Source organism: Saccopteryx leptura, chromosome 2, assembly GCF_036850995.1.
Source record: "Saccopteryx leptura isolate mSacLep1 chromosome 2, mSacLep1_pri_phased_curated, whole genome shotgun sequence".
NCBI lineage: Eukaryota > Metazoa > Chordata > Mammalia > Chiroptera > Emballonuridae > Saccopteryx > Saccopteryx leptura.
This window is the reverse complement of record NC_089504.1, coordinates 222,387,750-222,413,206: the sequence shown is the minus strand read 5'-3', so window position 1 is coordinate 222,413,206 and position 25,457 is coordinate 222,387,750. Positions and strand designations below refer to the sequence as shown.

General features: G+C 45.1%; 1 protein-coding gene across 5 annotated transcripts in view; it reads left to right on the top strand.

Moving 5' to 3' along the window:
* The window catches only part of DOP1B (DOP1 leucine zipper like protein B), a 98,923-nt gene that overhangs the window by 67,724 nt on the left and 5,742 nt on the right, over positions 1-25,457 (top strand). For all 5 annotated transcript variants that reach the window (XM_066370248.1, XM_066370247.1, XM_066370245.1 and 2 more), the window contains 10 exons: positions 2,762-2,817; positions 4,250-4,354; positions 4,450-4,516; positions 6,080-6,224; positions 12,469-12,551; positions 12,790-12,899; positions 13,121-13,267; positions 14,223-14,284; positions 15,187-15,315; positions 23,115-23,251. In XM_066370248.1, the coding sequence (XP_066226345.1) occupies positions 2,762-2,817; positions 4,250-4,354; positions 4,450-4,516; positions 6,080-6,224; positions 12,469-12,551; positions 12,790-12,899; positions 13,121-13,267; positions 14,223-14,284; positions 15,187-15,315; positions 23,115-23,251 (1,041 nt within the window). The remainder of the gene's footprint in view (positions 1-2,761; positions 2,818-4,249; positions 4,355-4,449; positions 4,517-6,079; positions 6,225-12,468; positions 12,552-12,789; positions 12,900-13,120; positions 13,268-14,222; positions 14,285-15,186; positions 15,316-23,114; positions 23,252-25,457) is intronic.

Sequence of the window (25,457 nt, the reverse complement as noted above, 5' to 3'; positions counted from 1 at the left end):
AGAGGAAGTGGCACTAGCTTCAAGGAACTTGCAGTTAAAATGCATCACAGATAATGCCAGACACTAGTTAGAGGTGGTAAAGACTGATTTTATTCAGTAACTGCTATGGTAGGGGAGAGAGCTGAGCTTAATTCTGATTTGTGCCAAGGTAACCAGGAATTTTAAACTGCATGGCAGTGCAGGGAGGGGCAACGAACAGGGGCTCCAGCAAAGTCAGGGAAGTAGAAAAATTACAAAACCCCGAAGGGGCAGTCCGTCAGTGTCAGTGTGATTAGGCCATCAGGGTTTGCTAATGCCCTTGCGGAAGGTAAGCTCCTATCCTCCCATGAGACTGGGAGACAGGGCCCTGTCGTTATGGTACTTCAGAGGGAGGCTCCCAGGCCCCTGACAAAGACATTCCTGGGTTGTAGGAGATGTGTATACATCTCAAAGGGACAGGGGAAGGATTTATAACTCACTTTCTTTATAAATGCTGGAAGGCAGGTTGGGAGCGGCTGGCAGCCTGGAGCTTCCTCGGCAGGTGTTCTTGGGGCTGCCCATAATCCTGGGAACTCAGCCTTGACACAGCCTTGAGCTGCTAGAAACCACACTGGAGTCATTCACGACTCCCGCTGTTGGGGGCGGACCAAGTCATCTGTGCTGAAAGGTTCAGTCCTCACAGGCCAAGGGTGAGGCCTCATCGTGAAGAGGGCTTGAAGGAGCCCAAGTAGAATCCAGTCTGTTTTCTTAATTATAATTAATTTGACAGAAACCAGGGATTTATTCCAACCTTGAAATAATTGCCTTCTATCAAGTGATCTAAAATTATACAGATAGGAAAAAAAAAGATTCCCTAAGTGAAAATAAATGGAATGGACAAAGTGACTATTAAAATATTTTACTCAAATAGATATCAGTACACCAGTGTTCAAAACAGCATTAGTCACAACAGTGAAAGGTAGAACAACCCAAGTGTCCAACAGATGGATGGGTAGACAAAAGGTATTACATAAGTATAGTGGGATATTACTAAGTCTTGAAAAGGGAGGAGATCCTGACCCAGGCTGCAATATGGATGAACCTTGAAGACATTATGCTGAGTGAAGCCAGTCACTAAAAGGACAAATACATGATTTCATTTATGAGGCCCCCAGAGTAGTCAAACTCATAGAGATAGCAAGTAGAATGGTCGTCACCTGGGACTGGAGGAGAGGGAGTCAGTGTTTAATGTGAACAGAATTTCAGTTTGGGAAGATGATGGATGGTGGTGATGGTTGCCCAAAAAATGTGAAAGTGAATATACAGAATATCACTGATGGAAATTTATGTATATTTACCATGGTGAACATTTATAAGAAAAAAAGGAATGGTGTTTTTAGATATTAACATCACACTCAGGGTAGTGAGCAAAAGCTGAACCTTGGAATCAGAAATTTTTTTGGCCAGTTTTCACCCCACAGTGAGAAAACCAACCACAAATATTTTTAGCAGTTTTTATGGCCTTATCTGCCTTGGCATAGAGCTCTCCTTAGGGGCTTCTCCTGTGAAGGGGCCTCTTCCTGTGGCCAGGAAAGCCCTCTGCAGAGTCGTCCATGCTGGGAGGCCTGGCCGAGCTTGGTCTTCTCCCCTTTCAGTGACGCATGGGGCCCTGGTGCCCTTCACTCCACCTGCTTGCTCAAAATCAGCCTTGTGTGTCAGTGATCCTGGCCTGCCCTCCCTCAGCCTGTGTCCTCATTGAGAAAAGGGGACAAAAGCCAACCTGAATGTTAACACTGTGAGACCAGGCTATGGAACCAGCTAAGGGCTTAAGGAATCGACGCAAAATGACCATGGTGACTTCCCCGGTGTTTAGTCGGAGGTCGGCCCCAGGTCTCCACAAGCTTCTGGTAGTCTTGTTCCGTTTCGCCCTGGTACACAAATCTGGAAGTCACTTGTCCCAGGACAAGCCAGGCAGAGATAGAGGGACCGTCAGATCCTGCACGGACTCACATGGTAACTGAGCAAGTCTTGGGGCGGGAGGGTGACTTTCCACGCTGGTGGGCTGTCCCTATGAACAGCGTTGCCGAGTGAGCAGCCAGCAGTCTCTGCGACAGCGTTTGTACGGATGGAGTAGGCACTCGTGGCTTTTGTTCCCTCACATCACGAGTTTCTTCAAAAGCATGCAACTTCTGCCTCCAACCTAAAAAAATAAGCATGATCTTAGCCTGACTGGGTTTTGGCTGTTCAAATAACAAAATTACGTTTTGTGGTCAGGTCAGTTAATTAGCTCTACTTCTATAATTTCTACAAATAGCTGTTAATGAGCAAGGAGGAAACCAATGCCTGAGTAATTCCAGCCACTTGAGATTTGGAAAAGTTACTAGGCTGGGTTTGGGGGAATTCCTTGTGCTGAGTTAGTGGTCTAAATTGTCTCTTGTCTATAGCTAGTTGCAAGTATTCAGAAAGGTCAACATTGCCCCCCCTCTTTGTTTGGGGGATTAGTTAATCATGGCAAATTTTCCCTGTGTGCTTGGTAAGAGCCTGAAGTGACAGTAGGTAAACATGGTGGGCATTGCTCCGAACATCTGATACAAGGGGCACTAATGATTAGGGGCCTTAAGGAGTCACTTATTTTTGTTCCGCATGGGGGATACTTTCATGTCTGTTACTATATTTTAAAGACTCTTTGGCTAAAAAGCTTCGCTTTGTTAGGACACAGACTGGGTTTCACTTTGAATTCTAACTGTTGTTTAGCCTCATCTCCTACCAACGTGGCATGATGGGGTTTTGCTTTGATTTTCAGAAGTCACCGCTTGTGGACATCCCTGTGCTGCAGTTCTGCCAGGTGTTCATCCAGAGGTAAAGCGGCCCCAGACCACTCCCCAGTACAGATGCTACTGTGTGATTAGCTCAAGTCCTCGCCGTGACTGCTGGAGAGTCTTAGTGCAGAAAATACCTTACGGTGTCCTCTTTCCTTCCTGAGGTGTGGGAACGCGCTGACAGTCTGACTTTTCCTTCCCCAGATGTCTAACCTTACATACTAAAATCTGTGTGCTGAACGCAGGACGTTAGCAAAGCTTCATGTGGGGCCTGGTAAACATTCAAAGAGGCAGTGTGCATTAAATTGATACCAGGGAGAAAAAGGAAAGTATTCAAGAATCCATTCAGAAAAAGGAGAAGTGATTGCATGTGGGGCTTTCCTGGGTGTTGTGCTGGGGGGCTTCTGCCTGGGATTCTGAGCTTAATCTCCACATTTGGCTGTCTCAGCCACAGGAGGTGCTGGAGCAGGTTTCCCAGGCTTTGCTCCAGAGAGGGAGGGGACCCTTCCTTCAGATCTTACAGTGGCACCTCCAGGGTGCAGCTCCCATACCCCTCTCCTGGGTGGGGCACTCTCTGCTGCAGGTGCAAGTGTGAAGGGGGCAGAGACCCCTTCCCAGGGAAGCCCAGGAGTTTTACAGTAAGTAAATCTGACAACCAGGTACAGGCTCCTTGGTTCATATTCCATAGTTTTTCCCACTCACCACATCTTGCAGTCACGGGAAGGCTCATCATCCCACGGGTCCTTGCGTCTGGGGTTAAGTTCAGACCAGGTCTGGACCCTTCTTCACCCACAAGCATCATGGTAGTTTTTTCCTCCTGGAGTTAGAGGAGCTGGTCACGGCTCGTGATAGCTGACATGCGGTGACCACAGTGAGTGTCTGCTCCAGTGGCCTAAGTGACGTGAACTTTCCCAGCAGCTGCAGGGTAGATGTTACCATTCTCCCTTTGCAGAGGGGCCACTGCTGAGGTCGCTCGGGGGTAAGTCTGGGACCAGGACTTGAACCTGCGGCCTGGGGCAATGGCAACAACCCTGAATCCTCCTCCTGCCCCATGAAGGCTGACCTGAGGCTCCTGAAGATCAGCCTCCTGGTGGTGACTCCTGGCCTATCACTTCACCATCTTCAGGTGGGTGACTGTGTCACCACCATTGTTGGAGAAGCCAAATGTTAGATGTAGACAGGCCTAAATGATCAGAGACAACCCTTTAGGTTAAGACTTTTATTTTGTAGGGAGGAAGCCAGGAGCATCTGGCCTGTTAGCCTCAGGATTTTGGGTCTCCAGACTCCAGGTTCTTGCCAGAAAACCAACATTTAGCTTGTGTCTATTATAATTGAAAAAAGAATAAACAAATCAGTCAGATGTGCCATCTTCCCTCTGTTTCCCAGCTGTCCGGACCTAAAATCTGCTTATAAACAAACATTTTGTTTTGACTTCTTCACGGGTGGGTGTTTTTCCTGTGTTTTGGAACTAGGCTCCCAGTACCAGCCTTGCAGGAGAACTTCCCTTCGTTGCTGGGTGTGTTAAAGGAGTCCGTGCAGTTGAACCTGGCTCCCCCGGGACACTTCCTGTTGCTCAGGTACCCTGTCCCAGCACTTGCGTGGCCGCATTTCCTGCCGGAGTATGTTGCATTTCAGCAGCGTTCCCAGCCTGAAGCTGACTGTCTCTCCGCAGCATGCTGAACGACTTTGTGACGCGAACCCCCAGCCTGGAAAGCAAGAAGGATCAGAAGGACCTGCAGGTCAGTGTGAGAGCAGCTCAGCCGTTGTTGCTGCCCCAGGAGTGGCATCCACCCTCAGAGGGCTGCGTTGGGGTAGTTAGCACTGGGCAGAACTGGATCTCTGCTTCCTCCATTTCTGTCTTCAGAAACAGATGGCTTGATGTTCTCATGGGGAAGGGTCTTGTGTTCAGCCTGCACACCTGCTGAGGAATTTTCAAGCCACCCTTCCTTCCCGCTGTGCGCAGGCACGTGTGGACCTGCCCGAAGTATGATTGGGATGAGTCCATCTCTATAACTGGATTTCTTTCCCTAAACATTTTCTCCCCCACCCCCTGATTAAAGCAATACATACTCATAGGGAATTTTAAAAGTACTGAAAATTAAAGGTGAACTTACCCAAAGGAGAGGAAGATCTTGTCCTTAGAGTGAAATGCCACTAAAAATAGATGGGATGATACAGTTAGAAAAATCCCTGCCCTTCAGCCGTTTTAGTCACTGATGGAAGAGCTTCTCGATGCAAAGGCTTTGATTGATGTAAGCTGGGATGGATGTTTTGTGGCATTGGTGGCATTACTGCTGATTGTTAGGATCCCTGGATTTGTGAAAGGTCTGTGCAGGCCCCATCTCTGAGCCAGTACTGAGTGAGGTACACTGGAGCTTCATTAGAAAGTGAGGTGGCTCCTTTGGCCTTTCCTTGTAGAAGAGAAGCGTCATGAACGTGCAGGCGCTGTGCCCAGCACTTGGGTAACACGTGCCTGACCAAACCTTGTGAGGACTGTTACATACAGGCTGGCTTCCCCTTCAGACATTGGCCTCAGGGTGCACCTTCCTCACCACCCAGCAGGCAGGCGTGCTCTCTCTTCATGCCCGAACACAGCTGCTGGGCTTACAGGGGCATCGGGATTATTCTGCCTTCAGGTATCACAGACCGACAGCTGCTCTTAGCTGGTGGTGCTCAGTGACGCTGGCCTGAGAAACTGGCTAGAGTTCTGGTCTCTATTCCGGCTACTTGAGTAAATCCTTCTCTGATGGAGCTCTCCTGATGTGGATGACTATTCTTCACCCCCTTGGAGTCCGTTCAATTTATTTAAGGTTCCTTGATGTCTTGTTGAAAGGAACAGTTCTAGTAAGACCCCTGGTTCTAGAGAAACCAGAAAAGTGATCTGCTAGATGCAGTGTACAGTGTGAAATTCTCTTTATACTCTGTCTCTTATCTTGGTCAACAAATACAGTAGTCACAGACACATGTGGCTGCGGAGCATGAAATGTGGCTCATCTGAGCTGAATATCCTTTAAGTAATATGCATACTGATTTCAAAGACAGTACCAAAAAGAAGAATGCAAAATGTTGTTAATAATTTCTCTATTGATTACATGTTAGTACTGTTTTGGATACAGAGGGTTCAATATTATCAACTTGTTTCTTTCAACTACCTTTTAATCTGGCTCCTAGAAAATTTTATATTACCCAGAGGGCTCACAGTGACGGTTTGCATTGCATTTCTACTGGGTGGTGCTCTTTTAGGCACTTAGCATTCTTTTTCTCAGTGAACCTTTTTCCCTCCTCCTCCTGATTCTTCTCAGGAAGTCACTCAAAAAATCCTAGAAGCCGTGGCGAACATTGCGGGTTCTTCCTTGGAACAAACCAGCTGGCTAAGCAGAAACCTGGAGGTCAAGGCACAGCCGCAGGTCTCTCTGGAGGACTCGGACACCGAGGAAGATCTGTGCGGTAGGTGTGGAAGGGGCAGACACTGCCGCTGCTGGCCGGCAGGGTTTCCCTGAAGAGTAGACTCTGCTTTTACTTCTCACAACATTAGTCGTGTGTATGATAAACAGTAGGATTCCACTAGCAGTGTTGCTAGTGACATGCTATTGTGTTAATCCCTCACTGAGCCTAGATAGAGTCTGCAGAAGGAATCTCCTAGGACAGGTTGCATGGTCTGAGGGATAGAAAAATCTGTGGGATTAAAAAAAAGAGGGAGAGCCTGACCAGGTGGTGGCACAGTGGATAGAGCATCGGACTGGGATGCAGAGGATGCCGGTTTGAAACCCCAGGGTCGCCAGCTTGAGTGTAGGGTTGCTGGGTTGAAGCCCAAGGTCACTGGCTTCAAGCCCAAGGTTGCTGGCTTGAGCAAGGGGTCACTTGCTCTGCTGTAGCCACCTTGATCAAGGCACATATGAGAAAGCAATCAATGAACAACAACAAAGAGTTGATGCTTCTTGGCCCTGGCCAGTTTGCTCAGTGGTAGAGCATCAGCCCGTCATATGGAAGTCCCGGGTTCAATTCCCAACTAGGGCAAGCAGGAAAAGCGCCCATCTGCTTCTCCACCCTTCCCTCTCTCCTTCCTCTCTGTCTCTCTCTTCCCCTCCTGCAGCCAAAGCTACATTGGAGTAAAGTTGGCCCGGGCACTGAGGACGGCTTCATGGCCTCCGCCTCAGGCTCTAGAATGGCTCCGGCCACAACGGAGCAACACCCCAGATGGGTAGAGCATTGCCCCCTAGTGGGCACGCTGGGTGGATCCCAGTTGGGCTCATGTGGGAGTCTGTCTGACCTGCTTCTCACTTCAGAGAAATACAAAAAAAGGGGGGGGGGAGGAGGGGCACAAAGAAAACTAGATAGAAGGTGGCAGAGGACAATCTCTCTTTGGGTGATGGGTATGCAACAGAATTGAATGACAAGATAACCTAGACATGTTTTCTTTGAATATATGTACCCTGATTTATTGATGTCACCCCATTAAAATAAAAATTTATTTATAAAAAAAAATTGATGCTTCTCATCTCTCTCCCTTCCTGTCTGTCCCTATCTGTCTCTGTCACACAAAAAAAGAATGTATAGGATTTTTTTTGCTTGTTTTTGTCTTTTGTTTGTTTTTATGGAACTGTGGAAAGAAATAGTAAACCAACAAACTGTTGTCAGGCATCTACATGTGTATTTCATTTCTGGCTGATACACCCTTGCCTCTCGGAATCCAGTGTTTCATCATTGCCCAGGATGTGAAGATTTGTAAGGGAAGGCACATAGATCAGGCACACCCAGTTTTATTACGAGGTAAAGTTTCCTAGGAAAGTCGTGGGGAGACTTGCCTGTCTACTCCAAGATCCACTGATCAGTCAGATACTCTTGAAGAGCCTGAATTAAATGCAATAGTCTACAAGGTTGTCCATTGCCATTGCCCCAAAGATCACCAGATAAGTCTGTCAATCAGGCAGACCTGAGGTTGTTAGACCTGCAGTGAGGGAGAAACTTGGCAGTCTCAGGAGTGTGTCTCAACAGGGAGATTGGGAGAGGAGGATATTTATAGGCCAGTAGGGCAAAGACTGAGTTGTCTGTGCCAGGTCTTTCAGTGTGGGCATTGGTTGGGATGGACAAAGATAATCTCTAAAACGCCTTTGGATTTGTGGGCACAGCGCAAGGTGAGGAGCCAGAGCGGATCTTGCTAAGCACGTTACTCGTTTTGATACGTTAACTTTTTTTTTTAAGTCAAAGGAGGGGAAATAGACTCCCGCATGCACCCCAGCTGGGATCCACCCAGCAACCCCTGTCTGGGCCAATGCTTTGCTCATCTGGGGCCATGCTCACTACTGAGCTACATTTTTCTCACCTGAGGCAGAGGCTCCATGAATCCATCCTCAGTGCCTGGGGCCGTCATGCTCAATTGAACCATGTGGTTCAAGCCATGGCTGTGGGAGGAGGAGAGAGAGAAGGGCAAGGAGGAGGGGAGGAGAAGCAAATGGTCCCTTCTCCTGTGTGCTCTGACCAGGGAGTGAGCCTAGGACATCCACATGCTGGGTTGATGTCCTACCACTGAGCCAGTCAGTCAGGGCCAACTATTTTTATTGGTTTATAGTTATTATTTCAGGATTAAGTCTATCTTGGAGCAAGTAATTATCCTTGCTATTTCTTGGTATTATTTAACACAGGACAGGAAAGTATATCCAGTCCAATATTGCTTAACACCGGATGAGAAAATTAGTTTGGTCTCAGTTTTATTTACATTGAACAAAAAGCCCCAAAAACCTCTGTATTCTCAATAGCACAATGTCTGCCACAAAGTAGATGGTAAAAAACTGTTCTATCTTATTACCTCTGCCTCTGTCATTGGCAGTAGTTACATCAGCAGAAACAAAGCTGAACTTGTGATTGTTACTATATGTGGGAAGAGGTGTGGAGAAGTCAGGGCTCTTTGCTCCTTCAAGTATCAGAATCCCGTTTTAGACTGGCAGAAACAAAAGCAACACAAGACCATTTGCCTGTGAGAAGCCCATGTGTTGCTATCTGGTTCTAGGCATAGCAGGCACCAGTGCTCAGATGAGGTTAAGTTCCATGCAGAGATTCCGGTTGGCTTGCTGGGCCACACGGCTGACCAAAGCAGTGGAGGAAGGATTGGTACTCGGTGCCATGAGAAATGGGCTCCCACCTGAAAGGGGGCCCTTCTCTCAGGAGGAGAGAGGGTGGTGTGCCAGACAAACCATGGTAGCACCGTCCATCACTTCTGCTGTGTTTGCTTGCTAGCCAGTTTAGTGGTTTGCATAAGAAAAAGAACTATACTCTGTAGTGAAGATACTGCAGCTAGTATACTGCCATTGGCTGGTATAAACCAACCATTAGGCTTTCTCAGGCTATGGTTATGCTGTTGGTTGTGGGTCTAGAAAAAGGGCGCTTACATCCCCTTGGCTGATTTGCCCTCAGGTGCTTCTGTCATGTGTATGGATGCAGACTGACCTCATCTCTACCACCAGCCTGCTGTGCTCACTGTCCCCAATCTGGTGATTGGCCTGGCTTTTGTGCAGTAATTAACTTTTACTTTAAGATAATACTGTAGTAATTACCTGATTTTTTCTTTTTCTTTCTTTTTTTTTTTTTTTTTTTAGGAAATCATAACATTCAAAAGTTTGAGATGACTTTTGAATTTCCCAGTAAGACTTAGTTCACAAGTTATAGAGTACCAAAAACCTGAGTGTTTGTATCACAACTATATGTTGTTTCCGTCTTGAGCAAACTAAGTATACATATTAGCCTCATAACTCATGATACGGAATGGGACTTCACAGTGGCATGTCCTTCTCCTCTGAAAGCTTTTGTGTGCGGTGGATATGCTGGTCCTCACCTGTAAGCACATGTCTGGTGTGCAGCCACACACTGTTCTGGGCACAGGCGCCACGGCAACAAACAAAGTGGGCGGGGCCTCTGCTCTTGGGGAGGGGGGCGTGGAAGAGGATAGTCCAAAGCTAAGTTAACAAAAGTAAGATTCAACTCTCCTGAAAAATCTAAAATTATTTCAAACAAAAGTTTATTTAAGGACCAAAAATTAAAAAGTATATTACCAAGAGAATTTTAGGTGGCTCTTTCTAGTCTAAGGAAATCAAAGTAATATTATAAATAGTGACTGGGAGGGGGACATGGGCCACCTGAGATGTTATAGAACATATCCCCAAGAAGGGTGAGGGGGCAGGCATGCAAAGACCCTGGAAGACACTGCCAGGAGGAGATGGCAGGTCCTTGAGGTGGGAGTGGCTTAGACCAGGAAACTGGAGAACCAATGTGGCCAGAGCTTAGTGACTGGTGGAAGAGGTCAGGGAGGGAGTGGGGGCCGGAGGTTGTCGGGCTTGACATCGAGCATTGTCACCGGCTTGGACTGCATCCCACTTGCTGTGGAAAGCCATTCAGGTGTGTAGAGCAGTGATGGGGTCTTAGTCTTCAGAAAACATCACTTTGGCTGCGGTGAACATATAGGCTGTATGGAGTGAGGGCGGAAACTGGAATCCAATTAAAAGGATTTCACAGTGATTTGGGCAAGAGAAATTGTCGGCTCAGCTTGGAGGCTGTGGCAGTAGGGAAAAGGTGGACTGATTTAAATGCAGAGTCAACAGAAGTTGCCGATGGATTGCAGGTGGACATGGTCTTTTAAAAAAAAGACCTTCAAGGATGACTTAGGCTTTTGTCTTAAGCAGTTTATTGAGGTGGAGCAGATTGAAGCAAGAACACTTTGGACAGTGAATTTGAGCCAGGTTTTGCCCAGATTTCATTGGAGATATCTGGAAAAGAAAAGTAGCCAGAAAAGACACATGCTCACTGGGGTGTGGGAAACGCCAAGAACACAGCGTCCCAGAAACCGTGAGGGAAGTATTCAAGGGGGAGGGGGACCACAGCAGAAGGCTCTTGAGAAGGAGAGTGAGATAGGGACAGAGACTACTGTCCTTACCTGCTAATGTGGCAGTCACTGGGGTGGACCCTAGATTGGAGGGGGTGGGGGAGAGGAGGGGAGATGAGGAACAGGAGGCAGGGTCTGCACTAAATCCTTGAAGCTCAGTTGTCAGTAGGGCAGTGACCAAGGAGAACTGGGGACCAAAGAACGCCCTTCTTTGTGTTTTCATTTTTAACTGGGAGCATGCCAAAGCGTATTTGTGTAGTGATGAAATGTTACATCAGAGAGGAAGAAATTAATCCCAGAGAGAGAAAGGGTAATGAGAACGCAAAGCCCTGGTGGTCACAGAGCTGGGATTAATATCAGAAATGGAGTCACTGCTCTTGGACAGGAGCTGGGGACAGGTCTCCTACAACAGGACACAAGGTGCAGTGCATGTGGAGGTAAATGCTTCCAGTTAATAACTCATAGTGGTCAAACTGAGGGCATTCCCACTCTACTGCAGTAATTTTCTCAGTGAAGTAGGAAGTGAGGTTATTAGTTGAAAAGGGAGGGGTAGTATTGGTTACTGAGAGAGGATGGGAAAGAATTATGTTGCAGAGAGAAAAGCAGCATACTGCTGAAGGGTATGTGGTGGGATTATCTCGTAGCATTGGGTCTCTTTCAAGATTCATGCTCATGAAATAAAGCAGGATCAGTTTCAGAGCAGTTAGCCACACAAAACAACCAAACTACGTGGGCAGATTCTGGGGTCAGCCAGCATCGCATTTGTGTGGGTAGGAACTTCAGAGGGGGAGGGAAGAAAGAGTTAAGGATGTGTGCGAGGTCGATGATAGGCCATGGGGGGTGGATGAGGAGGTAGAGCAGTGAAGGCCTGGAGGAGCTGATGGGTAGTTAAAGTGGTAGACTCAGGGACTGGAGGTCTGTACAAGGGTTCAAGAATTGCCAGAGCTGGATGCTGTGGACCAGCGCGGCTAGTAATTGTCCAGGTCCTGAGTGAGAATGGTGCAGAATGAAAAAATACACTCAGAGAGAAAAAAAGGATGGGATTGGTAGGCCTCTGCAAGCTGATGGCAAGCCAGAGCAAAGTAATGCCCCCTGTCTGCTTTATTATATAATGCAGAGCTGTATGCAAATAAGGAAGTCTCTGATACAAAGTCACACATCTGAGGCATTAACTGGAATCCATTTAAGGCATAACAATAATCTCCCCACCATGCATAACTGAAATCAACCAACATCAGAACAAACAAAGGGTGAGAGGAAGGGCATGTAAATTGCCTCTAGCAACTTAATCAAACAAGTGGGGATGGATCATGTAGAAATACTCCAGCATCACAGCTAACATGGAGGTGTGGGGAAAAACTTAGGCTTTAGCAACTTAAGCAAGCGAGGTGGAGGTTGGCAGACTGTCAGCTTACTGCCAGTCTCCCACACCTCGGTCCCCCAAAATCTAAACCGCAAGGACCCTGTCAGCTTGCAGTCTCCAATAGCTAGAGCAGAATCAACGTTTGTTGGAAGAGAAAAGGTCAAGGATCTCAGAGGCCAGATGTTAGATGGATCATCCAAGGGAAGGCTGATGTTCCTAGAATGATGGTGAGAACAGAAAAGGGGAGGAAGACAGTGAGTTGGTGTTAATTTATTTATTCAAAATATACAGATGATTAGTTGCCAAAGTTGAGCGTGTTAACAGAGAGGAATCCCTAAGTTATATTTATATACATAATCAGTATACAAGGTAGAAACTTATGACTCATGTTTATGAGGGCATAAATGATGACCCGTCCATCGTGGTTACCACACAGATGCCTCTTCTGTTAACAGATGCTGCTACTGCTGCTTCAACCATGGTGTCTGCGTCTGCCCCCTCTGTGTACAGTGTGCAAGCTCTCTCTCTCCTGGCAGAGGTGAGTACACACCTGACTGTCATCTCTTATGGAAGGGACTGCGTCCTGAATCTTTGGGAAGGCCCACCTCCTCAGTTGCCAGTGAATATGGGCCACACTGTCCCAGGTGAGCTCAAGTCAGTCTTGGCCTCAAGCTGCACTGTGGAGTTTTCTGTTAGACGCTATATACCTTGAGAACTAAATGTCTTACCATCACTTGGCTCAGAAGATTTGTTTTATTGTGATCCCATTCTTCCAGGTTGTGGCATCTCTCCTGGACATGGTTTATCGAAGTGACGAAAAGGAGAAAGCCGTGCCATTGATCTCCCGCCTGCTTTATTACGTGTTTCCTTACTTGCGCAACCACAGGTAACGTCTCGCCACTCTATCCCACCCATGTACAGGACAGCAGGTTGTGGGAGAAGCACCTACTGGCTGACTCTGGGTAGCAGCCGACCTTGGGCAGCGTCTGACCCTGGGCAGCGTCTGACCCTGGGCAGCGTCTGACCCTGGGCAGCGTCTGACCCTGGGCAGCGTCTGACTCTGGGCAGAATCTGACCAGCCCCCTCTCTCTTCCCATCCACAATTAGCACGTACAATGCTCCCAGCTTCCGGGCCGGCGCTCAGCTGCTGAGCTCTCTGAGCGGCTATGCCTACACGAAACGGGCCTGGAAGAAAGAAGTCGTGGAACTGTTCTTGGACCCTGCTTTCTTTCAGATGGACACGTCCTGCATGCAGTAAGAAATGCTGTCCCGATAAAACGTTCCCAGAATCTCCAACTGGAGAAAGTGTTTCATGTTCCATAAATAATTTCATATCTGCAAGGGAGCAGAGTTAGCATTAGTAGGACATCTCTGTCAGAGTCCAGTGTTTGCTGTGTGTTCATAGGGAAGGAATTAAGTCTTTTAAAAATACAGAGGTGCTGTTTTGTTTAATCAAAAGAATTTCCATTAAGAGCATGTTGTTCCTAAGGAGCTCACTGCGGGGCACCGGAGGGTCTTGGTGTAGCACTGCTTACCTTGGCATGACGGGGGCCTGGCACTGCTGTCCCTGTCTCACTTCTCAGCTCGCACTCACGAGTTCTCCTTGAGACCTTGCAGCCAATGAGATACAGCCACGAGGTGAACGTCTGTGCCTTTTCCTTTGAGGGCAACAATACCACAGTGACTGTCCTCTGGGTGTGGCTGAATGTGGCCTTATTCATGGCAGGGGTAGAGAGTGGGGATTGTTCAGCTTTTGTGTGTGACCTGGAAGCTTGCCCTGCCATGCCAGAGCCCAGTGGCTCTCACCCCGCTCACCTCCCAGGGAGTCTACTTGAAGATATGTTTGTCTTCCCTGCCTCCCACTTGTTCCTGTCAACACGAGTGTGTGAACATCCTCCTGTGTGAGCGTGTGCAAGGGCAACCATTGGAAAAACCAGAGTGCCTTGACAGTTTGTTTTCTTTTATGGCCAGCTGGGACTTACTCATTGTTCCCTGTGTTACTCATTCCGCTATTTATTCCCTGTGTTACAGTTATAAATGAAAAGATTTTGCTTAGCTTTCCCTCTTATAAAAGCTATTAATTTCACTAGCTTTTCAGAAAGTAGTTTTTAGTAGATCTTAAAGGGGCATGGTCTTTTCTTGATGCTTTTAATCAGACTGTCCTCTTTTGGGTATTTAACTAATTTTGCCTTTTTTTTTTAATATCCAGTTGGAAGTCCATTATTGACCATCTTCTGACGCATGAGAAAACAATGTTCAAAGATTTAATGAGTAAGTTCTGTGTTACTAGCACATACGTCACACTTGAAGGGCCCAACGCCACCACCGTAATCAGTTTTGACCATGTACTTCAGAACTGCACTTCAGCCTTCGTGGTGCCTTCACGCCACAAACAGTGCTGTGCTGGGTGGAACCTGCCAGGACTAGATGAGGGAGCCTTTGCAGTGCCATCCATTGGCAGGATGTCTTAGCAAGCTGTTCTATAGCTTTGTCGTGGAGAAATACTTTTGAAAGTTATGATAAGTTTCACATAATTCATTAAAGTTTTTCAATGTCTCATCTTTTTCTAATCCCTTATCATTAAGTATCATTAAAGAAATAAGTATTTTTTTTCTGTATTTTTCTGAAGCCGGAAACGGGGAGAGACAGTCAGACAGACTCCCACATGCGCCCGACCGGGATCCACCCGGCATGCCCACCAGGGGGCGACGCTCTGCCCACCAGGGGGCGATGCTCTGCCCTCTGGGGCGTCGCTCTGTTGTGACCAGAGCCACTCCAGCGCCTGGGGCAGAGGCCAAGGAGCCATCCCCAGCGCCCGGGCCATCTTTGCTCCAATGGAGCCTCGCTGCGGGAGGGGAAGAGAGAGACAGAGAGGAAGGAGAGGGGGAGGGGTGGAGAAGCAGATGGGCGCTTCTCCTGTGTGCCCTGGCCGGGAATCGAACCTGGGACTTCTGCACGCCAGGCTGACGCTCTACCACTGAGCCAACCGGCCAGGGCCAAGAAATAAGTATTTTTATAAACAAATAAATATAATAACTACATACCCTTATTTAATCAAGATCGTAGTTTTTTCATCAGGGAAAATAAGAATTACATTAGTATAAATTTCTTATCGGTTACCTTTCATTGTAGTTTTCTCACTAAGTGGAATTTATTTCCTATATTTGCTCTAGACATGCAGAGCAGTTCCTTGAAACTATTCTCAAGTTTTGAGCAGAAAGCCATGCTGCTAAAGCGCCAGGCTTTTGCTGTGTTCAGTGGCGAACTCGATCAATACCACCTTTACCTTCCCGTGATACAAGGTAAGAAGGCCAGCCCCCCCAGCCCACCCCCACCCAGACAGACATGAGGGGCTCAGATGGGCCACAGCGCCTTCTGGCAGAATGGTGCAAAGGACTCAGTGGGATAACTATAAAAGAACTTCAAAAACAGATCAGTAGATCTGAACTTTTACTTTAAAAATCAGTGATTATAATGCTGTTAGTTTCTATTAGGCAGTTTTTAAAAGTCTGACAGCACTTTCTCAGCAGTGCCTTTTGCTAGATTTCCTCCTGCAGGCAGGATATGTCGAGTTTGCAACACCAGCGCAGGCCAGGGAGCAAGCGAGAGTTTGAAGAAGTAACTCATTTTTCCATAACAGTTTATTTTATTTTTTAATTTTTTTTATTATTTATTCATCTTAGAGGGGATCCATAACAGTTTATTTTCTTCTTCATACTCACTGTATCGTTTGCCTCAGAAATGAATTATTATGGATATTGTATATGATTTTGAAGGTATTGTGAAGGTCTTATTCCCTCCTTATGAAATAATGATGTGGCAAAGCAGACACTCTGTTTTAACTCATCCTCTTCCAAGATTTTAAAGTAGGAATGTGTATTTGTTAAGACACTTAGCCCTATATGGAATCAAATAAATTCATATGATTCTTGAAGGATTTTTTAAAAATTTAATTTTATTGATTTGAGAGAGAAAGAAATAGAAACATCAGTCCATTTCCATGTGCCCTGATCAGGGATTGAACCAGCAACCTTTGTGTATCAGGATGGCACTCTAACCAGCCAACCAAACTCTCTGGCCAGAGCTGGAAGGATTTTTTTGTTTGCTATTATGTAGGCTAGTATAACAAACAATTTTATAAATATTAGAATTATAGTGTAAATCCTTTTTTGGGGGTGTCAGGTTATTAAGGGATAATTTACATACTGTAAAATCACCTTTTGGCTCTACAATTCTGTGAGTTTTTACAAACACACTCATGTAACCACCACTACCACAGTCAAGAGACAGAACATATCCGTCACCCCAGAAAGTTCTCTCATGCCCCTTTGCAGTCATCCCCTCCCCTGACTTCTGGCCCCTGGCAACCACTAAACTGCTTTCTCTTTATATGGTTCCATCTTTAGAGAGTGGTTAACCTTAGAGTCTGACTTCTTTGACTTGGTGTAATGTATTTGAGAGTCATTCATTCTATTGTATTCATCACTAGCTATTCCCTTTTTATTGTTGAATAATATTCCATTCTGTGATTTGTTTACCAGTTCACCAATGAAATGGTATTTGGGTTGTGTCCAAGAAGAATTTTGATATAAATCTCTTACTCTGCCCTTTTAAAAAATTGTTATAAATATCTGTCAGCTCACAGAGTACATGCTCTTCAAGTCATTTTAATGGCTCTAATAGTACTAATTGTCAGCCTACTTCTCTACTCGATTAACTATTTGAAAGGTCTTTCAAAACAGTAATAGCTTTCACAGTTATTAATATGATATTTTATATTTGTAATAATAAAATAGCTTTACACTTCAACTGACATGATTTCAACACAAAACACAGAGGAGACTGTCACATTACTGTGTCTTGACTGCCTTAGGTCTACAAAAGCGAAAATTCAGGTTTGGACAAAGCCTTTCTCGAGTTGCTGGTAGGAGGCTGATTTGATCTGGGAGTGACTGGGCATGCCAGCTAAAGGAACAGCAGCCCTCTAAAGACTTGGGCTGAGTGCAGAGTCTAAGCTGAACTTTGTTGCTGTCCTGCACAGTATGGAGGGAAAAAGAACAGGGAACCGCTTTCCTAGAGTTCATGTGCCGTGTCTGTGGCACTGCTGTGTGCACCGGGCTGCGGGCCCCATGGAGTAGGCTCTCTCAGTAGAGGAGGGATGCAGGAGGGAGGGAGCATGTCGGGGAGGGTACCTCTGAGAGCAAACACCTGTTCCTTATCCCCTCTCTCCCGTCACACACACCTCTGAAATTTGAGGTGAGGCCCAGAGAGCTAAAGAGGCAGTATGGGGTGAATAGAATAAGAACAGACAGACAACAGCCATTCTCAAACAGGCGTGTGGAAGATTGACCCTGGCAGGGTTTAAGTGTCCAATGATTCCAAGAAATCATGCCTCAGAGAGGGAGAGAGAAGAAGGGGCAATATAATATTATTTATATTATATATCCTATTTGTACATACAACATATATAATATATATTTATGTGTGTATGTAAAATCAGCATAATACTAAAACAGGAGATGGATTTTGGGCTCTTAGTGGAGGAGGTATTCTCTAACTACCCTCCATTTTGGATAGGTCCAGTGCTGAATTTCTCAAACTACTATATGTTTAAGAAAACAGACATTTTTACCCCCTTTCATTTTTTTATGAACAGACACTTTGCAAACCCCTTTCCTCTGGATTGTCATTGTCCCCAGGACTGTTGACAGGGTCAGCCTCCTGGAGGTCCTGGTGAGTAGGGTTCACAGCAATCTCTGACAGAGTCCTGTGACACTTGGCTGATCTCCGTGCAGCAGCGATGCCCACGGAGGGAGTAACTGCGTCCCAAAGCTTCACATTGCAGACCACGGTGACAGTGTAGGCCTGGCCCACAAGGCCATAAACAGGGGAGTTCCGATGTTTCTCCTCTGGAGGCGAGCACCTGCCTAACGTTGTATTGCCACTAACTGGCAAAACCTGGACTGAGATTTGAGCCCTGTGCCCAGTGATAGGGCTGTGGTCTTCAGCAGGTGCACTTTGAGGCAGGTTGAGTACTAGTCTCACATGTGGGAAACAGAGACATGGTGAGATTAAAGCAGGTTTCACAGCCTGAGCTGGTGTGCAAGGAGTCTGGCTCGGGGCGTTCTCCAGCTGTCTGCTCACGAAGACTCCCTAAGCTTGTAAGGTTTATCCCCAGTCAAGGAAGGGGTATTAGAGATTGAAGAAATTTATGGATTCTAAAACATATAGATCATCTTGGCTAAAGAATATTTCATGATTTTTGCTCTTATATGAAGTACCACTGAGGAATATGCCCTATATGTACAAACCACTTTTTTTTTTTTTTTTTTTTTTTTTTTTTTTTCATTTTTCTGAAGCTGGAAACAAGGAGAGACAGTCAGACAGACTCCCGCATGCGCCCGACCGGGATCCACCCGGCACGCCCACCAGGGGCGACGCTCTGCCCACCAGGGGGCGATGCTCTGCCCATCCTGGGCGTCGCCATGTTGCGACCAGAGCCACTCTAGCGCCTGAGGCAGAGGCCACAGAGCCATCCCCAGCGCCCGGGCCATCTTTGCTCCAATGGAGCCTTGGCTGCGGGAGGGGAAGAGAGAGACAGAGAGGAAAGCGCGGCGGAGGGGTGGAGAAGCAAATGGGCGCTTCTCCTGTATGCCCTGGCCGGGAATCGAACCCGGGTCCTCCGCACGCTAGGCCGACACTCTACCGCTGAGCCAACCGGCCAGGGCACAAACCACTTTTTTAAAAAGTACTTTCTATTTTGAAATAGACTCAGACTCACAAGAAGTTGCACAGATGGTACCAATTTCCTGTGTGATGTTTGTCCAGCTTCCCTGGGATGACCTCTAACATAAGCAAAGCCCTTTACCAAAACCAAGAAACTGACATGGGGCTATAACCATAACTCAGCCAGAAACTTATCCAGATTTCAGTAGTTTTTACATGCTCTCTTCTGGTGTATGTTTGCGTGCGTGTGTGTGTGTGTACTTGTTTGAAAGTATCATATCTACAAATTCCTATAGCCAGCACCACAGCTAGAGTATAGAACTTGTCCACATTCATCACCACAAGGCAGCTCCCTGTGTCGCTACCTCTGAATCACACCCTCTACTCAACCCTCACCCCAGGCACCCACTGATCTGTCCTCCATCACTCTAATTCTGTCAGTTTGAGAATGTTACATAAATGGAATCATACAGTATGTAAACTTTATGGATTAGCTTTTTTCATTTAGCATAATAATGCCTCTGAGTCCATCCAAAGGGAATTTGGGGCACATCCCTGAGTGTATCAAGAGTTTGATCCTATTTAATGGGTAATTAATGTTCTATTTCATGGACGTACTACAGTTTGTTGACCCACTTACCTAGTAGATGTTTTGGTTCTTTCCAGTTTTCGGTTATGATGAATTAAGCTTGATAAATATTCACATACACATTTTTATGTGGATATAGTTGTCATTTCTCTAGTGTGAACACAAGGGTGTGATTACTGGGTCCTACAATAAATGTGCATTTAACTTTATAAGAAACTACCAAACTTCTAGACTGGGTGTACCATTTTGCATTCCTATTTAAGCAATAATTCAAATGTCATTCTCCTTTTGATGTCTGTAGGATCTATAGAGATAGCCTTTCTTCTTAATTGGTTTGAGCCTTCTCTCGGTTGTTGTTTGTCAATCTTGCTAGCAGTTTATCAGTTTTACTGTTCTTTTCAAATAACCAGCTTTTGGTTCAATTGATTTTTCTCTATTGTGCTTTGTTTTCAATTTCATTTGTTTCTGTTCTTCCTTCATTGTAGTAACTTTGGGTTTATTTTGTTCGTTTTCTAACCTTTTGAGATAGAGGCTTAGATTATAGATTTGAGCCTTTTCTTTTATAATGTAACCACTGTAGCACTGCCGATTCCCCTCCCAGCAGTACCTTAATTGTGTCCCACAAAATCTGATGTGTTGTATTTTTGTTTTCATGCATTTCTTTGTGTTTTTCTTTATTTTCTCTTAAGCCCATGCCATATTTAGAAGTTGTCAATGTCCAAATATTTGGGAGACTTTCCTGTTATCTTTCTGTTATTAATTGCTAGTTTGATTCAGTATGCTCAGAGAACACTTTTTATAGGATTTATATTCATTGAAGTTTGTTTCATGGCCCATAATCCAGTCTGTCCTGGTGAATGTTCTGTGAGCACTCATGAGTGCATGTTCTGCTGCTCTCCAGTGAAGCGTCCTGTCATGTGGACAAGATCCTGCTAGTGGACGTTGGTGTTGCTCATCCTCTCTGTCCTCACTGATGTCTCTCTGGCAGTTCTGTCAGTTACAGGATGGGGGTTTTGAAGACCTGGCATCCCAGCGACAGCCGGTTTGTTCCGGTTTTCCTTTGTGTCCCGGCAGTTCTTATTTCATGTATTCTCCTCTGCCATTTGGTGCATTTAAGATTATTACATATTCTTGTTGACTTGACCTTTTTACCACTATGTAGTGTCCATCTTTGACCCTAGTACTTCTTTTTGCTCTGAAGTCTATTTTGTTTTATATTACTAAAGCCATTGCAGTTTTCTTAAAATGTTTGCATAGTGTAACATTTTCCATCCTTTCACCTTTAACCTACTCTGTTACTATATTTGAAATGCATTTTGTGTAAGACAGCATATAATTGGGTCATTTTCCTTTAATTCATTCTACCAGTCCCTCAATTGGCATGTTTAGACGACTTGCTTCTAAGGTAATTATTGGCATGTTAGGATTTATTATTCATTTTCCCCAGTCTTTTTTTTCTCTTCAGTTTTGATGTTTCTCTTGACTGTTTCACCCTCTCTCCTTCCTGTCATCTCCATTATGGCCCGGAGCTCATCAGTGAGCCTTTCTTTTCCTTTTTTTTTTTTTTAGTGATGGGGGCGGATGTGCCCCGACTGGGGTCCTCCCAGCAAGCCCACTAAGGGGCGATGATGTGCCCATCTGGGGCCCTTGCTCTGTTGCAACTGGAGCCATTTTTTTTTTAGCACCTGAGGCGGAGGCCATGGAGCCATCCTCAGCGCCCAGGACCATCTCGCTCCATTAAGCCATGGATGCAGGAAGGGAGGAGAAGAGAGAGGTAGATAGATAAAGAGAGAGAGAGAGAGAGAGAGAGAGAGAAGCGAGAGAGGGAGGGTGGAGAAGCAGGTGGGCGCTTCTCCTGTGTGCCCTTTCCAGGAATCGAACTGGGGACATGCACATGCTGAGCCGAAGCTCTACCATTGAGCCAACCGGCCAGGGCTAGTGAGCTTTTCTAGTTCAGTGGTGACAGTTTCACTTTTAACATTTCCATTTAGCCCTTTTCTGTATTTTTATTTCCTTGTTGAGACGTTCTGTTTTTTCTTTGTTTCAAGTGTCTGTAATTGATTATTGGAGTATGTATAGACAGCAGCTTTAAAAATCCTTTTCTAGTAAGTCCAACCTTTGTGTCATCTCTCATTAGTGTCTCTTGGTTACCTTTTCATATTCTAGTTGAGACTTTTGGCATTCCAGGTTACGGCCTTCTCAGATACTCCGGACAGAATGAAATAACAATTAAATTACAAAGAAGAAGAAGCCAGGGAATTTACCTTCAGGTTATTCCTTAAGTCCCAAGGTTCCTGGCCAGTCCTGCCACATGTCCTTTACCTTTTAGTTTGCTGATAGTTGGTTTATGTATTCTATTCAAGGATGTTTTTTGTTTTTTAATTCCCATTAGAAAGAAAAATGGGATGTAATATACTTAATTGCATCTTGTTTGGAACCAGAAGCATTAGCCACTCTTTAAAAATGCCAGTATGTTTGCCCTGACTAGATAGCTTGTTTGGTTAGAGTGTCATCCCAAAGCACAGAGGTTGCCAGTTCAATCCCTGGTCAGGACATATACAGAAACAGGTGGATATTCCTGTCTCTCTCCCACTTCCTCTCTTCTAAAATTAATAAAAATAAACATTATTTTTAAAATGCCAATGTGTTTGTCAAGTGTTTGAGCTGTACAGGGTCCTTCATTTATCAGAGTGCCTGTAAAGGCAAGAAGCAAAAACCCAATTAAGCAAGCTCAAAATAGAGAAAGAGTTCACTGCTAATGGGCTACAGCGAATCTTAACTGGCATGACCATAGGTCTGCTGTTTGCTGTGACAACTGATATTCCTAAGGAACCTTAAGTTATAGGGGAAAAATCACATTGTACAATTATTCAATTATTTTAGTAGGCAAGTGGGAAAGACTGTTAGTCGCTACAGAGTTTAGCCCACAACATTTCCTTCCCTGCAGAAATTAAATTTTTTGTCATGGCCATCAAATAGAAACTTTATTGAATAAATCTATTTCGTTCACTCACACCACTTTTTCCTTTCCACCACCAAAATGTGGTGCCATTGCCAACCAATCTGCATGGTCGCAAGGTCCCATCATTTGCCAAGGACTGTCTTTGGTTTCTGTGTCTCAATTTATGTTCTTTTTTTTTTTTTTTTTTTTTTTATAGAGACAGAGAGAGGGACAGATAGAGACAGACAGACAGAAATGGAGAGAGATGAGAAGCATCAATCATCAGTTTCTCATTGTGGCACTTCAGTTGTTCATTGATTGCTTTCTCATATGTGCCTTGACTGTGGAGCTACAGCAGACCGAGTAACCCCTTGCTCAAGCCAGCGACCTTGGGTCCAAGCTGGTGAGCCTTGCTCAAACCAGATGAGCCCATACTCAAGCTGGAGACCTCAGAGTCTCGAACCTGGGTCCTCCGCATCCCAGTCCAACGATCTATCCACTGCGCCACTGCCTGGTCAGGCAATTTATGTTCTTAGAAGAAAATTTAGATGTCCATTGATCACCCAGTGGATTTCTGGCTTAATCCAAAAGTTCCTGTCTGTCTCCTCAGCTGTGGCGAGGGAGTGAGAACCATGGGACTTGGGAATCACTTCCTTGAGCAAAGGTCGAGAATAGAGAGGAGGGCTGGGGTGGACCAGGGCACAAAGGCATTTTCCCAAAACCCGCTTCTTAAACTGGTTGGTTGTGAAATGTCAAAACAATGCCAGTTTTGTGTTAAATTTTTTGTCTGCTGAGAAACAGCGAACTGCGTGTTTATGTGACATTTTAAAATCTTCTCTCCTTAGAACGCCTGACAGACAATCTCAGAGTTGGACAGACACCCCTAGTTGCTGCTCAGATGTTTCTTTTTTTCAGAGTTTTGCTGTTAAGAATATCTTCCCAGCATTTGACTTCATTGTGGCCAATAATGGTCTCTGAATTAGTAAGTACAAGTATTTTATTCTTTTTTTTTTTTTTTTACAGAGACAGAGTCAGAGAGAGGGATAGATAGGGACAGACAGGAACGGAGAGAAATGAGAAGCATCAGTCATCAGTTTTACATTGCAACACCTTAGTTGTTGATTGATTGCCTTCTTATATGTGCATTGACTGCAGGCCTTCAGCGGACTGAGTGACATCTTGCTCAAGCCAGTCACCTTGGGTCCAAGCTGGTGAACTTTGCTCAAACCAGATGAGTGCACACTCAATCTGGTGACCTCGGGATCTTGAACCTGGGTCCTCTTTGTCCTAGTCCGACTCTCTATTCCACTGCGCCACCACCTGGTCAGGCACAAGATTTTAATTCTTGAAAGCAAAGTTGGAGCTTTTAAAATTGCTTTTTCAGGAATAATATTATGTCATGTACAGCCATGTGCTGCTTGACAGTGGGGGTCCGTTGTGAGAATGAGTCACCAGGCAAGTTCATGGTTGTGTGAACATCACAGAGGCATTTACACAAACCTAGATGGTGTAACCTGCTGTACACCTGGGCTGTGTGGGATAGCCTATTGCTCCCAGGCTACAAGCCTATACAGCACTTTACGGTATAAAACAACACAAGATTAGATCAAGCACAAGAGAAAATTATGCCATCAAGAGACGCAGTGACCATAAGATGTATGAGGCTGCTGCTGGCGTACCACAGTGTATTGTTTATAGTGAACTTGTTTATATAAATAGGAAGAGGACTCTAACAATAAGAGGTAGGGCATACTAAATACCTATACCTGTAACCCAGCTGTGTATTATAATCAAGTATTCTGTACTGCCCATACTTACAGTGGGCAGGGCAGTAAGTTTGTTTACTCCTCAGATCCGTAAAAGTGACTGTTCACCACCAGATGCAGCATCCGCATTCATAGTGTAAGAACCGTTTTGCCATGGACCAGGATCTGGTCATCGTTCAGTTATTAAGCTGTCAATAATTCTTGTGGTGACTTCTTGACTCTGAGTCCACTGAATAAAATTGTTCTGAGTTGCAAAAAAAAAAAACCACCCAAAAACTAACCCGTTGAGCTACAACATTATGATGAGTATGAGGACAATAGGTGAGAGGGATCTTTGTATATGCATCTATCATTGACTGAAACATTGCTAGGTGGCATGACTGTACGTCTAATTTTATCTGTAGAATTTCCAGTCAAGTTGGTAGCACTAGTCAGCTCTTGGTTAAGAGTATCTTACCCTGTAGGCCCTGGCTGGTTGGCTCAGTGGTAGAGCATCGGCCTGGCATGTGGATGTCCCGGGTTCGATTTCGGGCCAGGGCACACAGGAGAAGCTTCCATCTGCTTCTCCACCCCTCCCCCTCTCCTTCCTCTCTCTCTCTTCCCCTCCCGCAGCCAAGGCTCCACTGGAGCAAAGTTGGCCCAGGCACCGAGGACTGCTCCATGGCCTCTGCCTCAGGTGCTAGAATGGCTCTGGCCGCAACAGAGCAACGCCCCAAATGGGCAGAGCATCGCCCCCTGGTGGGCATGTTGGGTGGATCCCAGTTGGACTCAAGCTGGAGTCTGTCTGACTGCCTCCCTGCTTCTCTCTTCAGAAAAAAAAAAAAAAAAAAAAGAATATCTTACCCTGTAATCATATTCTATCTCCTAAATGTCAGTTATTCCAATTAGTACTGTATTTTTATTTGCTTTTTAATATATTTTTTATTAAATTTATTGGGTTGACATTGCTTAATAAGATCACAGTTTTTAGGTGTACATTTCTATCATTATTTGCTATTTCAATATTTTTCCAGTTTTATTGACATATAATTGGGAGACAGCAGTACATAAATTTAAGGTGTACAACATAGTAATTTGACTTATATATGTTGTAAAATGATATATGTGAAATGATTAACACAGTAAGTTAAGTTAATCTCCATCTCAGATAAAAAAAAAATAGTTTGTCCTTGTGATAAGAACTCCTAGGATTTCCTCTCAACAATTTTCATATATACCACACAGTGGTGTTAATTGGAGTCATGTTGTTATAAGGGAACAGAATTTGTTACTACAAAATATTTGTCATTAGTATTATTTTAGGCAAGTTAATTTTAAGAAGCAGCTAACAGGGGAGAAGCTCTGAAAACTAAGTAGAAGTTACCTTTTGTAAAAGGCATTTGTATTCATAGGGGAAATCCTTATTTGTAAGGGTGTCTTCCT